The sequence below is a fragment of the Grampus griseus genome (assembly GCF_964374135.1).
Source record: "Grampus griseus genome assembly, chromosome: 14".
In the NCBI taxonomy this organism is placed as follows: Eukaryota; Metazoa; Chordata; class Mammalia; order Artiodactyla; family Delphinidae; genus Grampus; species Grampus griseus.
Genome location: NC_139008.1, coordinates 39,885,402 through 39,902,109, shown reverse-complemented (window position 1 = coordinate 39,902,109; position 16,708 = coordinate 39,885,402). Strand labels below are relative to the sequence as shown.

Genomic DNA, 16,708 nt, shown 5'->3' with positions numbered 1-16,708 from the left:
GCTGCCGAGGAACTGCATTTTTAATTTTATTTCACTTTAATTAACTTAAATTTTTAAATTCATTATCAATTCCATTACTGGAAAACTAAGTATGCTTGGAGCAACTTAAGTATATGACTCTGCTTTTTCAACTATAAATTTTATGTCTAAATATATACCAAATATTTCCAATGAAAACCGAGCATCTGAATTGAGCTGTGCTGAGTATAAAATATACAGTGGATTTCAAACAATTTGTATGAGAGAAGAATGTAAAATGTCTCATTTTTTAATTGATTAAATGTTGATAAAATATTTCAGATATATTGGGTTAAACAAATTTCATCTTTTCTTTTTACCTTTTTAATGGGGCTACTAGAAAATTTAAAAATACATATGTAACTCACATTTTATTTCTATTCGACAACATTGGTCTAAAGATGACTTACAACGTTTTTAAAACAAGGCCTCAATGATTTGAGAATTCCTCAGAGCTTCAGAGCTTCCATAACTGACTTAAAAGATAGCTCCAGAGCCAGCTGGAGAAGTTTTACCTATATCTGCCCATGCTTTAGTTTTAGCTCTATTACTTAAAAAAAAAAAAAAACACTACCACCAACAAAAATGTGCTTTGTGAAAGAATTTAAAAATTTACAAGTTGCCCATCTTCTGAAAACAAGCCAAGACAGGAATATGGGTAGAAAATTCTACGGGTAGAAAAATATGGGTAGAAATAGGAGGAACAACCTACAAAGTAATGCAAAAATGTTGAAAGTAGTAAACAGTCTTCCTCTAATGTGATCCAAAAGCACAAACACACAGATAAATTAGTTTTAAATGTAGGTTTCCTGCTACAGTACGCACTGAAGTTTCTACCTTTCAAGTGCTCATCCTAAGCCTTGTTGCAACAGAATAAGAGTTCTTTGACGGTCCCTTGTCATGTCAAAAAAAATAAAGCCAAAATCTCCACCATTTCACACTACAGATTAAAATATGAATTTTAAGAATTCTGACTGCATTTTTCCTGAAATGAGCTACTTTTAAAAGATCTACCAAAAATTGATTCTTTAACACAGCAAACAAATCATGAAATAGGGTAAACAGCACATAAGCATTACAATGTCAGCTACTAGAAGACAATCTTACAAGAGTTAAGGATCACTCAAGACTATGTACTCAACTCTATGGGGGACCTTGTACAGAAGATTCCTTGTACATGAATTCCAAGATTCCATGAATTAAGTAACAAGTCTGTCAAAGCATTACTGAGATGAACCAATCTGATGTTTATTTTTCTATGCTTCTCCCAATGTAAAATTTCAAGCAAAATGAACAGGAGACAGCTTTTAGAAGCAGGACAACTCCAAGTGAAAACTCATTTCTAACACCAATGATTAAAATATTTCTGAGTGTTACATATAAATCTTTGGGTATGTCTTTCATGGAAAACCTAGAGAGGAGTATTAGGCTATGTGGAAAGGTAGCTCAAGATGCTTAAATAACAAGCATCATGTTTATGGTTTATTATTTTCTGTGGTTTAGGTATGCAAATAGCAAAGACTACGACAGAGACCAGGCCTAGTTATTCAGACTAGAGCATTACTCTGTAGATAAAAAAAAAGTACATGTTAAAACAACAGTTTTTAAAGAGTTTCAATTTTTTTTTTCAAATTTCAAATGTGGTGTTCGGCTCAAAGTATCTTAATTATTACTGAAAGAAAATATAAGTTACATTAACATAAACAAAAACACAAATGTTTAGAATCTTCCTGTATACAATAAACACCATTTTGATTTAAAACAATTCTGTTTACAAAAAACGATTATGGTTATTTGTTTTATTTTTTTAATAGCCTTTATTTTGTAGAGACATTGTAGGTTCACAGCAAAATTGAGCAGAAAGTACAGTTTTCCCGTATATCCCATGTGTGTTTGTTTTTAACATTTTGGCTAGAAGCCACACATAACCTAGATTTTATATAGTGCCCAGGAAAAGCAAAAGACATATTGACCATCTTGTCCAAAAGCCTCACATTTGGAGAATTAAAATAGTTCTGGTAGAGGCCTGTTAAGTTCTAGGTAGCCTAAATTAAGTAAAACTTAATCATCACGGTTGTAAATTCTTTTTTGCCTTTATTCCCCAGAAAAACACCCTCAGAAAAGGCACTGGGATTCCTTCTGGCCCTCTGAAAATTGTGTTTCTGATGCAACTGCCCATTAAAAAATACGCAATCCCAAATTAAAAATCCCCAAAACGGAGGAAAAAGAAAGAAAAGGGTAAGTATAGAACAGAGGATGTTAATCTCCACGCCCTGTGGCAAAGATGGAACTCTACTCTGGATCACTGTGCATTCTACCACAACCAGGGCCTCACAAGGGCAGGTGGCTAGAATTAAGAGTACTGAACTTCTGTTACTTAGCAGCTTGAAAGGCAGGCAAAGAAAAGCAGGTGCCAGAGGCAAGGTATATTAGTCTTCATTATGCAGGTCTGGCTTTGACAAGCACATTCTCGCTGATTTTCTTTTAAGGTTAGATTTACTTTATGGCTCCACAAATGAGTTTATATGAAGACGTGAGGAGTATTTACACAGTGTCAGGGTCACTGAAAGCTCATCCATGTAAAAACATAAGCTGCAACAAGAATGAAAAGATACTCAACTACTGCTAATCAGAGAAATGCAAATTAAAAGAATGAGAAACCATTTCACACCTATCAGATTGGTTTTCAAAGTCTCATAATGCCAAGTAGTGAAAATAGAGAAACAGGCTCGTGAAAGCAGCTGATGGGAGGCAAACTAGAACTAAACCTCATCAAGTTCTTTTTTTCAAAGTTGCAAAAGGATACACGAAGCATGATAACATTTATGTAAAATCTTAAAATACGTCAAGGCAACATATATTATTACAGATGCATACATGTACAACTGAAAGTATGGAAACATCAATGAAATGTGTTAGTTTCAGGTGACTATGCTGAACTTTTACCTGAGCCCTGAGCTCCTGAAAAGCAGTGAAGATTAAGAAATTCACTCCCATCATTTTGTGTTCAGGGCAACAGAAGGATCCTGCTCTTGCTTACTTCCAGATTAAGACATGTCCCCAGGCTTCCTCAAGACTCCTCAGTTTACCAGCCCCAGGTCTCTGTCCTTTTTTGTTGTTTTTTTGTTTGTTTTTGAGATGTTCCTCATTTCAATTAATGTTCTCTCAAATGCAATAACCTGCAAAAATCATCTCCTTAATCGGCCAGTACATTACGTCTTTGACACAGGAGTGGTTACCTCTGGGGAGAGAAGGGAATGGGATGAGGAAAAAGATGCGTATTTACCTGTAAAGGTAACATAAAAACCTGAAATATGGCAAAAAGTTAACCTTTTCTTTTTTTGTACAAAGGAACTTATTATTCTGTGTACCTTCCTGCTTAAAATGTTTCAAAATTAATTTTTAAATTATTTTAAAACCTGATGTGGAGTCAGAAAAGGCCACAAGTCAATAAAACCTTTACAGACTGTTTTGTAATATGTTAAATGGGCACAGGAACACATGCCCAACCTCTTCCACTAGATTGCTGTAAGTAAAAGTGTTTTTGCTAATCATCAAGTGGAAGAATACAGGTGTAATTCAGTCTGAGCCAACAGCTCAGTTTGTTAGAGCCGAGTTCTGATTAGGGTAAGGTTAAGGGTTAGATTATCATGCAGACCTTTACTGTTTCAGGGACAAGACTACACTCTGACTTCCCAGAGAGCCACTGGTTACAAGAGAAGCTAGGCCAGTCTCCTGTGATGTCTCAATCCATACCCAACAGGAAGAACTACTCAGCAGATAACCCTAGGAATTTCATGGTAGGCTGGTAAATAATCTTTGTATGAGGAAGCTGGCGCACCCAGTACACACGCACACCAAAGTTTTGTTTGGAGAGTGTAGATGTGGTTCCTGTGGAGGGTAGGCTTTTTTTTTCTTTGGCACTGTAAAGTGAGACTTTAAAAACATGAAATCTCATCTTAAAGTGCTCAGGGTGATCTGAGTTGGTTTCAAATTGCTTTATTCCCAAGTGCTTCGAGAAGACTTGGTGAGTACCAGGAAGTGATTTTGTTAATGTAGAACAAATCCATCAACAGTTAAAATTCAATCTGAAAAAAAAAAAATCTTAGAAACTTGGAACCAAGTATCCAACCAACAGATCTAAACAGTTTCAAATACAGAGGTAAAGTGCTAAAATCAGGGAATAAACATACATCTTCATAATATTCTCTAATAGCTGGAATGAAGGGAGAAGCTCTGTGCTCATAAGGCTAAATACAAGAGTAAGCTTTAAAAATGGTCATCTGCACAAATGAACTGATCTACGAAACAGACACAGACTCAGAGACAAAGAGAACAGACTTGTGGTTGCCAAGGGGGAGGGGGTTGGGGAGGGACAGACTGAGGTTGGGGTTAGCAGATGCGAGCTTCTACATATAGATCCTACTGTATAGCACAGAAAACTATATTCAACATCCTATGATAAACCATACTGGAAAACAATATTTTAAAAAGAATGTATATATATGTATGACTGAAGCACTCTGCGGGACAGCAGAAATGAACACAACATTGTAAGTCAACTGTGTCAATTAAAATAATAAAATAAAGATGGTCACCTGTATTCTAAACTCTCTTTCTTTGCAAGCATCCTAACAAGAGTAGTTCATAAGTTCTTCCGACCTCCCGAAGTTTGAAACGTACTCGGAATCACCCATCTTGATTAATTTTTATTTCTCCTCCTCCTTCCGAACCATAAATATTTTAAACAGACTCTTCATTTTATTTGAATGTATAGAAATAAGAAAGTTAAGCTTTAAAGTTTAAGCATTTAGCTAAAGTAAAAAGGTTTGGTCCTATTTTCAAACAGAAAATAAAGTTATGTCAAATCAGAAGGCACTAAAGCCGGCTCCAGCCTGATTTCAAAGCACTTTCGTCTGAGTGTATGGTCTTAAATTTATGAAAACTCAAAGCCCTAAGATTAAGTCTTTTAGCATAAAGTAGTACAATCTTAAATAAGTTAGAAAGTTGTAAGATGCCGATCTCCTTTGTAGCTTACAAAATCAAACCAAAGAAGAACCAAAAACTGAACAACATCAAATTCGTACTAAATATCCTCAGTCATCCAGAAACTACTGTTAATCTCTAATTTTCTTCCACCACTGAGCCAGTCTGCATAGCCCTGAAAGGTGCAATACCTTAAGAAAACCCAAATTGTCATTCAGTGAAAACACTGTGTAGGAAGATAAACTGGTACCAACTGTTTCCAGGCAGACAGATGCAATAACAGTGTAATATTTCCAGCAAAGTCTGGTAAGCCTTTGCCTGCAAATCATTGACCAAAAATGGTAACAGAATGCGCAGACTACAGAAAACGACAAAATGTCCTACTTCATCGTCCACTTAAGAGCACGGTTCTACAGCAAACGAGAGTGACAGTTTAGAGGGGAAAATACGTGAATTAAGCAGTCCAACACCTAGAATATGCGGAACATCTGTTTACTTTTTAGCGACTCGGATAGCTTAATGGACTTTAAAAAGCTTTTTCATTTGCTTTAGTTAGCATCCCAGCATCATGCCCACCCCCTGCCCGCTAAATACTGGCAGAGCCAACCTGTTTGCAGGTAGAAGAAAATCTGTGACCGTACATGGAGGCCGGACAGGCCACCGCCCGGCCGAACGCGCAGGACGAGGAGCTGCGGGACGCGGACCACCGGGGGCGGCAGCAAAGGACCGCAGGCCCGGTTCGGAATCGTGGGGGTCACGCTCGGTGGCCATCCCGCCCCCCAAGTGGCTCAATAAAGGCCTCGTTCCCTCCTCAAGACGCACGGACCTCAGGGGCCGAAACCGCCCGAGTCGCCGACCGCCCGCTCCCGGCCTTGGCGAAACGTGCGCCAAAGAGGCCCCACCCGGGAGCGCGGGCGGACCCCGGGCGGCGTCGCCGGGGCGGGGGGGTCGACCCCGGCTGGGCTACCGAGGCCAGGGGGAGGCCCCGCGCCGGCGGCGACGGCGAGAATGCAGCGGCCGGGGAGCCGCCCCGGCGCGGGGCCCAGCGGGTCCGCGGCGGCCGAAGCCCGGGTCCCCCCGCGCCGCCGCCGCCCCGACCCCGCGGCGCCCCGGGCCCCCAGCTTACCATCTTCGCCGCGGCGGCCGCAGAGCGCGGAGAGGGAGCCGGCGAGCACCAAGTCTGCAGAGCGACCTCCTCACAGCAGCCCCACTAACCTCCCAGGGACTGGCGGGCGCCTCGGGCCCAGACGCTGCGGCGCACGTCACGCGCTGCCCACCGTTGCTACGCAACCGGCCGGCCTGGCAACGCCCCGCCCCGGCAGTCCCCCCCCCAACCCCGACTCCGCGGGGGCGGGGTCTTCCTCGCCTTCCGGAGAAGGGGCACCGGGTACCCCTCACCAGCTCTGGCCTGTGGGGCGGGGGCGAGGTCCTCCCCCAACAGCTCCGGACGAGGGGGCGGAGCTTCAGCTGGCACCTGCGGGCGAGGGGCGGTGGCCCCTTCACCGGGGCGGGGCCACGTAGCGCCCCGCCCACTGCGCCGCCGTTGCCCTTACATGGAAGTAGCCACCTGGCCAGGTGTGCACCGCCGCGAGGGGCGGGGCCTGGGGGGGGGAGGGGTGAGAGGGGCGGGGCCCGCGGCGGAGGAGACGGGAGGGAGGAGGGAGGGAGGAGGGAGGGGGGAGGAGGAGGGGGAGGAGGAGGGGGGAGGGAGGAAGGAGGACGAGAGGGAGGGAGGGAGGGAGGGACGAAGAAAGGACCAGCGGGAGCCGGGGCGCGGGCGGTCGCGGGGGCCGCGCGTCCCGCATTTTTTACCTACTTTGGTGAGATTCCCGCCATCCTCGCCTGATTGGCCCAGACCTGCACGTCTGGCCCTCGGGCGAGAGGAAAAATCTGCACATTTTTCCTCTTTGCCGAGGCGATTGTGGCGATTCAGAGCGCTCTGAGTCACCGCTAATTTCAGGTCTGGAAAAAACAAGGAGTGATTTATTTGTCTTTGGGAACAGCCCGGGAAAGGAGCACTGCAGTCCGCAGCAGTGTGGCAGGGAAACGGCAGAGATGCCTCAGGATGGTGGCGCCAGCCCCGCTGCTCCGTTTTGGGGATTTTTAATTTGAGATTGCGTTTTTTTTAATGGGCGGTTGCATCAGAAACACAATTTTCAGAGGGCCAGAAGGAATCCCAGCGCCTTTTCTGAGGGTGTTTTTCTGGGGAATAAAGGCAAAAAAGAATTTACAACCGTGATGATTAAGTTTTACTTAACTTAGGCTACCTAGAACTTAACAGGCCTCTACCAGAACTATTTTAATTCTCCAAATGTGAGGCTTTTGGACAAGATGGTCAATATGTCTTTTGCTTTTCCTGGGCACTATATAAAATCTAGGTTATATGTGGCTTTTATTCTGGCCTCTAGACATAGAGACTCATTTCTCGTTACTCTCCTGTTTTGTGTTTGTTTTCTTTTTAAGAAAGAAAGTTGTGGCAATTCTAAGCCTTACCACCTACTACAAGATTTTTGGCAGGCTAGAACAGTGGTTTGCAATGTGAACGAGAACTTATTCCAAGTCAGATTTGTGTGCCCCATCCCCAGAGTTTCTGACAATGTATCTCAGGTGAGACCCAAGAATTTGCATTTCTAACAATTCCCGGGTGATGCTGATGTGACTGGTGGGTATCGGGCACTTTGAGAAGAAAGAACCCACCTGTATCCAGCTGCAGCTGGAGCCCTGTGTTTCCCTGTCGGCCGAGACTCAGTGCCACCCTCCATCTCTGAGTCCTCAAAGACTTCTTTTCTGTTCAAAACGGAATCGTCCTCATGTAAGGATGCAAGTCGAGCCTGCTCCAACCTCTCTTATGCATTTCGTCCTCCTCACTGCAACCAGAGTTATGGCCAAACAGAGGAATCTTATCCTGTCACTTTACTGCTTAAAATTTCCTGTGGCTTCCTCCAGAAATCTCAGCAGTTCAGTCTGGCCCTTCTGCCTCTGGCCTCAGCCTGCCTTTTTTGTCCTGTCTCCCACACTTTCCAAAGTTCCCAGTATCCTTCCAGACTAAACTTCTCATTCCAGAATCCTTCTTGCTCTAACTGCCATCATCACGGGGCTGTTGGTCTCTCATCCTGGAATGTTCCAAGAGTCTGGAGACTTCTGACCACTTCCCAAGGGATCAAGAGTGGGTCCTTCTATAGTCCCACAGTTCATCACTTCTCAAACCTTGAGAAGCATCCACACCACCTGAGGATCTTGTTAAAATGCAAATTCAAGGGTTTAACAGTGGGTCTCAGTTGCCCCAGGAGATTCAGATGCTGTGGGTCCTCAGACCACACTTCCATAGTGAGGTCTTAACATTTTTCCCTACTGTTAGTATAGCTGTAATTTATATATGCATTTGCTGCCACCATCACTACTTTATATTGAGAGTTCCTTGAGGTCAAGGGGTGTTTAGGATGCATTTTTTTTTTAATTTATTTATTTTTGGCTGCGTTGGGTCTTCGTGGCTGCGCGCAGGCTTTCTCTAGTTGCGGCGAGCAGGGGCTACTCTTAGTTGCAGTGCGCGGGCTTCTTATTGCTGTGGCTTCTCTTGTTGCAGGACACTGGCTCTAGGCACGTGGACTTCAGTAGTTGTGGCACGCGGGCTCAGTAGTTGTGGCTTACGGGCTCTAGAGCGCAGGCTCAGTAGCTGTGGCACACGGGCTTAGTTGCTCTGCAACACGTGGGATCTTCCCGGACCAGGGATTGAACCTGTGTCCCCTGTATTGGCAGGAGGATCCTTAAGCACTGTGCCACCAGGGAAGTCCCTAGAATGTATCTTATATGGACTGGCATAGCCCCTGATGTATAGTAGGTGTTTAATACATGTTTGTTTCGGTCAGTGAAGTATCTGAAGATGTTTTACAATCCATCAGGCAAACCTCTATATCAGTTCATTTTAACCTAAAATGAGCCCCCATTTTTCTTAAGACCCCATTGAACTTTAACCTCTTCCTTTACACATTAGTTTCCTAGATATTTTCATTCCTTATCATCCCACAGAGGGAAAAAGTTTTAACATAAGGTCTCCCCTTGAATATGAGACTGAGTGTGTTCCGTTTCTAATTTAGAAAATATTCTGCGTATGTAACCATCTGTGAACATATAGGTGCTTTCATTTAAAACCATAAATATGAGTGGTAGGGGAGAAAATACATTAATGAGGCACTTGAAGAGAGATGTGTTAATCAATGATCAGGAAAAGCCTGCGAGGGGATATAACCCTGCCAGTATATATTGCAGAAAAACTATTTTTAGCTTCTTTCCTGCCTCTTCACAAATTCACCTATTCTCTCTCCCCTACCCTTATTTATGTCTGTGCTCTTTTCTAAAAATAATTTTAATTATGTAAGTAAGATATGAGTGTGTTCTCATTATGCAAGATTCCAAGATACAATAAGAAAAGCCCCCAGAGCGCTTTTGCTCTCCATCCCCACAGCGTCAGCTTCCTCCTCAGAGGTAACCACTGCTCTCAATTTGGTGAATGGCCTTATGGAGAAGTAAGCCATGTGCAGGTGTTTTGTGTTGTGGTTTGTTTCTGTCGGTGCTTTGTGTCATGGTTTTGTGCTGGGTGTGTGGTGGCCCGTAGCTTGCTTTCTGATTTTCTTGATTTCCTACCTACTGGATCCGTCCATGTCTGATAGAGCAGTGTTGAAGTCTCCAACTGTGATAACGGATTCACCCATTCCTCCCCGCAGTTCTGTCAGGTCTTGCCTCACTTAGGTTGACACTGTTGTTGGGAACATACACATAAAGAATTATGTCTTAGGGGAGAACTGACCCCTTAACGTTATGTAACCCCCTTGTTTATTCACAAGAACTTTGCTGATTCTGAAGTCGACTCCGTCTGAAATTAATGTAGCTACTCCTGCTTTGTTTTGATTAGTGTTAACATGGTATATTTTTCTCCATTTACTTTTAATCTGTATGTGTCTTTATATTAAAGTGAGCTTCTGGTAGACAACATAGAGTTGGCTCTTTTTTTTTTTGATGCACTCTGAAAACCTCTGTGTTTTGATTGGTGCATTTAGACCATTGACATTCAAAATTATTATTGATATAGCTGGATGAATAGCTGTAATATTCACTACTGTTTTCTATTTGTTGCCTTTGTTCTTTGGTCTTATGTTTGCCTTCCACTCTTTTGCTGTCATTTGTGGTTTTAACTGAGCATTTTAGATGATTTCATTTTCTGTTCTTTCCTAGCATATCAGTTATACTTTTCTCACTTTTTTTAGTGGTTGCCCTGGAGTTTGCAGTATACATTTACAACTAATCCAAGTCTGCTTTCAAATAACGCTTCACCGCTTGACAGATAGTGTGAGTACCTTACACTATCTGTACAGTAACAAAATAATACAGTAACAAAATAATCCTAATACAGTAACAAAATACAGTAACAAAATAATCCTAATACCCTCCTCCTCTTATATTATTCCTGTGATTCACTTCATTTATATCTAAGCATATATAGGCATATATGACATATACAAAAGCATATATAATTGAATACATTGTTGCTGTTATTTGAAACAAACTGTTATCCATTAATCCATCAATTAAGAATAAGAAAAGTAAAAGTTCTTTTTTTTCTTTTCGGCCATGCCCCGCAGCTTGTGGGATCTTAGTTCCCTGACCAGGGATTGAACCCGGGCCCTCAGCATTGAAAGCACCGAGTCCTAACCACTGGACCGCCAGGGAAGTCCCTCTCCTTCACTTTTGAAGGATAATTTTGCAGGGTACAGAATTCAAGGTTGGTGGGTTTTTTCTCTCAACACTTTGTGTTTCCCTTCACTCTCTTCTTGCTTGAATGGTTTTTGAGGAAACGTCAGTAATTCTTATCTTTGTTCCTCTATAGGTAAGATTTTTTTCCCCCTTCTCAGGATTTTCTTTTCTTTAGCTTTGATATTCTGTAATTTGAAATGATAGGTCTAGGTGTAGTTTTTTGGTATTCATATCCTGCTTGGTGTTCTCCTAGCTTTCTGGGTCTGTGGTTTGGTGTCTGACAATAATTGGGGGAAATTCTCAGTCACCATTGTGTCAAATATTTCTTCTGTTCCTTTCTCTTTTTCTTCTTCTGGTATTCCCATTACATGTATGTTACCCCTTTTGTAGCTTTCCCACAGTTCTTGGATTTTCTGTTCTGTATTTTTCAGTCTCAGTTCTCTTTGCTTTTTGATTTTAAGGATTTTACTGATATGTCCTCTAGATCAGAGATTCGTTTCTCAGCTGTGTCCAGTCTACTAATAAGCCCATCAAAGGCATTCTTTATTTCTTTGTGGGTTTTTGTTTGTTTGTTTTTTGCCTTTTGGTATGCCTTGTCATGTTTTCTTGGTAGCTGGACATGATGTCCTAGGCAAAAGGAACTGTGGTGAATAGGCCTTTAGTAACGTGGTGTGGTGTGAGGGGACTCAGTCTTTTACTGAGCCTGTGCCTCTGTGGACGGCACAAGTGTTTCTCAGCCACTCCTACCCCCACTCCCAAGTTGTCTAGAGTGGGCTGGAGGTGGGTATTTCCCTTACCCAGATGAGTTAGGCTCTGATCAAATCCTGACTGGTTAGGCTCCGATTAACTAGTTTCCCCTGAGGGCAGGCTTTGTTAAGAAGAACAAAGTGCTCTGGAGGATTTCCCAATGGTTCCTGCAGGAAGCAGGAGGGGATTTTTCTCTGATATTTACTGTGGGAACATGGTAAGCTTCAGGAGGCAAAACACAGGGTCCCCCTGTGACTGAGTCTTTCGGGAGTTTTTAACCCTCAGACTTGTCCACACTGAGCCTTCCCTAACTTGTCCATCACAGTTCAGGTTTTCCCACCTGGCACTGGTTCCCCGGTGGTTGCCCCTCGTAAGACTGCTCTGGTTAACCACAGCTCCCTGGATTCTCCTGTCTGTCTCCACTTTGGGGGCGGCGGTTTGCCCTGTGTTCTCTTCTCTCTCATGGATCCAAGAAGAGTTGTCTGTCCAGCTTCTTACTTGTTGTTAGGACAGAGCTGCAAACTCCTTAAATGTGGAAGTAGAAATGTGACATCTGCCTCTTCCCTTTTAAAGAAACTTCTCAGAAGTTCTAGGCAAGGCTTCTCCTTTCATCTCACTGATCAGAACTTGGTCACAGGGCTGCAAGGGGGGCTGGGAAGTGTGGTCTCTTCTCTGAGTAGCAACGTGCTCAGCTAAGAAACTGGGGTTCCTTTACCAAGGAAGAAGGGGAAATGGATATTGGGAGATAACTAGTGGTGATGGCCATAGGTTGATATTATTATTAGTCCCATTCTACAGATGAGGTTAGGGGGAGAGATGTTCCTTAGGAGCCCAGAGGAGTTAGCCATCTGCTTATTATTATTCTCACAGTGATGCCGAACAAGAGAACTAGGGACCCCTCGTTGCTTCCTTAACACCACGGGGGATGGGTGGTTATACAAAACGAGGCAAATGGAAGCCATAGGAAATACATTCTGGACATTCCTTTACTGTAGCCTAGTCCTGCTGGATCAGGCAGCCCCAGGGGCCTGGGCATCTATTTTAGGAAAGGGCTAAATATATTTAAGTACATTCATGGGAACAATGTAGTACCACATGGTAACACTATTGATTTCTCTATTAATCCTTAAAGTCATATACCACTATTTTATAATGTTAAAAATTGAACAACTATGACGTGTTTTTCAGATAATAGTGCACTATTGATACTTGAGAAATTGGAGTAGGTAGTCTCACAATAACCCCAACCAGTGGTTATTCATCCCCCTTGGGCCAAACGGTCCCTTCGAGATGAAAAGTAAAACAGTCCCTTCGAGATGAAAAGTAAAAAGCGGTGTATTTGTAGTTATATTATTTTCACTTATGTTAGTCTGAACATAGAAAATGGGCAATACTCAACAACTATCTTTGACTTACAAAAACAGGACTTTCTTATGGTTCAATCTAATACACACTAACCAAGTAGGAGTCCTAGCAGCCTGGCCTTTTTAAAGTATGTTTGCGTCATCTCATCTATTTTTACCAACTGAATTTCTCATACGAAAAAGAGGAGGTAAATGTTAAAAAAATGAAAGTGTGTTTGGAGGCGAAACATTGCGTTCACAGTGGGATGCCACTTTGCAAGATTTTTTCAGTTAGATTTGACAGCTGGGTCCCTACTGTGTGCCAGCTGTGGCTGTGTTTGCCACCAGGACAGGAAGATGAATAAGTCATGGGCCCTGCCACAAGGAGATCACGAGTGCAAACAGATCAATGCCAAGGACAACTCCGCCCAGGATCCCTTGGGAATTCTCAGACTCCTACTGGAGGGGCAGATCATAGCAGGGAGATGTTACTGGAGCTTAATGGGTGAGGTATCAGGAGAGGAAGTTCCCCACATGATTTCTCACTGAGGCTGGGAAACACAAGTACGGAAAGGTGGTGAGAGGGGCTCACTCAGAGACAGATGGTTGGAAGGAAAGAACACCAAATGTTTTTACCAAAAAACTAGACTCCGTGGACTAAGATACCTAGGTAGATATAAATGAATTTTGTTTGTTTGTTTGTTTTTGCTTTGAGGGGCTGCTCTGCTGTGCTTCCTACCTTTCCTCTTTTCCCTTCTTCTGGGGGTGGGAGGAGGGGTGTCAAATGATGGTCCAGACAGAGACACCCAGCTCTGCCCAGTGAGGAACTCAAAGCAGGCTCAAAGACAGCTAGACCAGAAACAGCCAAGGGACAGAGGTTGTGATGTGAAATCCGGGGCCTTTTGCTATAACTGTTTTGCTTTTGCCTCTAAGACGCCAGTATTTCCGTCATCAGTCTTCCAATGCGGTGTTTGATACCGCTGTCACCAGTTCCAGCTTTGACTGGCCGTGTAACCTCTTGTACAACATAACTCTCTGGGCCTCCTGTCCTCACCTGCAAACTGAAGGTGTTGACGAGTTTAACCCCTTTAGCTCAAAAATGCACTAAAGAGAAGATTTATTGAGTACCCAGCACAGTATTGGCAATTTGTAGGGTAGCCTATTCTAGTAATACTAAGGAAGACCCTCGAATTTTGATATATAAACTCTAGGCCTTGGGCTCTTGACACAGGGCCTATTTTTACAGCAAAATCAATAAGTTGCTGTAATTGTCCAGGCGGTGGCCTGATGGGGTTCTCTCAGCCACCCACACCTGGGGGAAGGGAGCTGATTGGCACAAAGGGAGAAAATAGGATTCATGTCACATACTCTTCATGTCAGTGAGAGGCTAACATATCACGTCTTACAGTCATTTGTTTATTTTTATTTTTTGGTCAGTAAATTCAGGCTCAGTCATTAAGAGGTGGTCCACTCGCAAGATTTTCCACGCTGGAGTTGGAAGGAATCACTTGATCATTTATGTTTCTCACTCCTGTGGGAAACCTTCCTTGCCACCCCATGAGCCAGTGAGTCACTTCCTGGCTTCAGACCTCTCCGGCTTCCTTTGTTTCCCAGCCCCGGCCTGGCCCTCCGGAGAGGGGTCTGGGCTGGGAGGCAGGAAGGGGTCAGGCACCAGGCTGCACACCTTCAGTGGCTTTCAAGTGTCAGAGAAGGACTCTTGATGCAGGAGAAAGTATGCATGTGGTCTGATAAATGCTGTGTTGGATTCCAGATTCAGCATTTTTTTTTCTTTTTCTTTTAAACAGCTCTAGGAAAGAAGTGCCCATAGAAGGTAGAGCAGGGTTCAGGTTTATTTTATGACTCATGGAAATTTCTAAAATGATAAATATTGGCTTGGCAGGAGCCTGACATAAGAAACACTCAACTAAACCAGACTCTATGGTTACAAGAAACAAGAACAGTGTAGTCAACAAATAAACTGGAGCTCCACTCCCAAGCTTTCAGAGAAAAAACAGCAGAAAACACTTCCTGGATGTTGCACGGTGGCCTTCCTGGCCAGCCGCGATCTCATTTGTTTTTCCTGAGTCCAGAAACTGAGATGGTTGCCGGATCTTCCTGGCTAGGAAGCCATTTCAAATGCCTTTGGTTTTATACTTTATTTAGTCCAGACTCTTTTTGGCTAATATAATGAAAATACTTCATGAGGGTATGGTTAGAAATATTTTCCCCTTAGGAAAAAAAAAATTTTTCCTTCCTGAGTAAAAATTCCTCCACCTCTCTGTGTTGTTTCAGAGAAAACTTAGAAAGTCTGAGCCATAAATAATGGTTGGGCTTCTCCTGAGTAGAGTTTTTATTTCTCATGAAACGAAGTCAGCATTACCTTAACTTCCATCAGCTGATTTTATTTTCTAAAAAAAAAACAAATACGAATATTCATACCCAATGGAAAGGCTGGTGTAACAACTTAGCAGAACGTAGTAATGAGTAGCTTAAATCTTCATTGCAGCTGCTTTATCCTGTGCAACCATTGTAAGTTTATTAACAGAGCAGCTTTACTTACTAGTAGTGTTCTTTAAGACTGGCTTTCCCAACACACACACACACTTTACAGTCTGGAGTCATAGTAAATCCATGGTGAGGAGGACCAATAAAGAAAGAAAGTGAAGCTGTGCGGCATGTCCCCCCCACTCCCCCCCACAAAAGGAAATAAAGTGAGAAAGGCTCAGACCAGAGGTCCATGCCTCAAATAAAATGGATTAAGGGACTGTGAAGCCTGTGAGGGGCCCAGGCCAGGCACCCGGAAGAGGCATCAAGTCTGAAAAGATGTTTCTGTCAGTCTGCCAGGTCAGGCCGATGACCCTCCTACAACCAGTCTCAGGGGATGAAGGCGTCCATCCTTTGGAAGAGGAGGCCATGTTGGGATAGGTGCAGACCCCCAGGGCCGAGACTCTGGAACACGTTGCAGGGGAGGTCGGAGGGCAGAGAAATGGCTAAAGTCGCTCCCCGTGCTCTTGTAAAGAAGCCACCGCCCAGCTGGCCTGGAACACAAGTGCAACCAAACACTGCATCCGACTGCCCTTTGCCCCAGCTGCTGGGAAGCTTATCTCCAGCTTCCCGGAGAGAGAAACTGCGAGATTAACCAGGGGGTGTGCCAGGGGCCCGGTGTGGGTGCCAAGGACCCGGGACTTTGCCTTTGGAAGGCTTGGTCCTCTGTACTTTTCCTCCCTTTGCTTCTTCGCTCATCTTATATTATTAAGCATTGCAGCCTGCTGGGGGGCTCTCCCCACCCCCAGAGGCCGTGGCAGGAGTGTGTCTGCAGGTGGCCACGGTGATGCTGGCAGCAGTCACAAGCCGTGACACAGGTGGGCCCTGGGTCATCTGCTGGTTGACTCAAAAAGCAGTAAAAATAGTTACAGAGCAGAAATCGCCTTGTTGCATTTTTTTTCCTGGTTATTAAAAAATGCAGTTTTTTTTAAATTCTGAAAATGTATAAGAAAGAAAATAAGTATTCCCCCCTCATTGCCCATTGCCTTTTAATCCAGTCATTTTAAAAGGTGACTTGAAAAAATTTTAATTATACAGATTACCTGGGAGTACTTTCTCTTACTTAAAAACAACAAAACAAAACAGAAAATTTCAACTTCACTCCCCTGCAGTTCTTTGCCCCTCACCAAAATGAAACCCTATCATTGGTTTGAAATGTGTCCTTCCAGAGTTTGTACATTTACACACCACCACCACCCCCCACACACGATTGATCTATCAATAGATACAGTTTTGTATTCCTGTGATTTTTAAAACCATGGCTAGCATCGTATTCCGTCATCAGCATGCGCCCCTGTGCCAGGAAGCCATCCAGATCCTTG

General features: G+C 43.5%; 1 protein-coding gene across 1 annotated transcript in view; it reads right to left on the bottom strand.

Annotated features, from left to right (window-relative positions):
* The window catches only part of DSTN (destrin, actin depolymerizing factor), a 37,336-nt gene extending 30,971 nt beyond the window's left edge, over positions 1–6,365 (bottom strand). Inside the window, exon 1 of the mRNA XM_082671382.1 lies at positions 6,131–6,365. Coding sequence (XP_082527508.1) covers positions 6,131–6,133 — 3 coding nt within the window. The 5' untranslated portion in view covers positions 6,134–6,365. The remainder of the gene's footprint in view (positions 1–6,130) is intronic.
* Between the last annotated feature and the right edge of the window lie 10,343 nt (positions 6,366–16,708).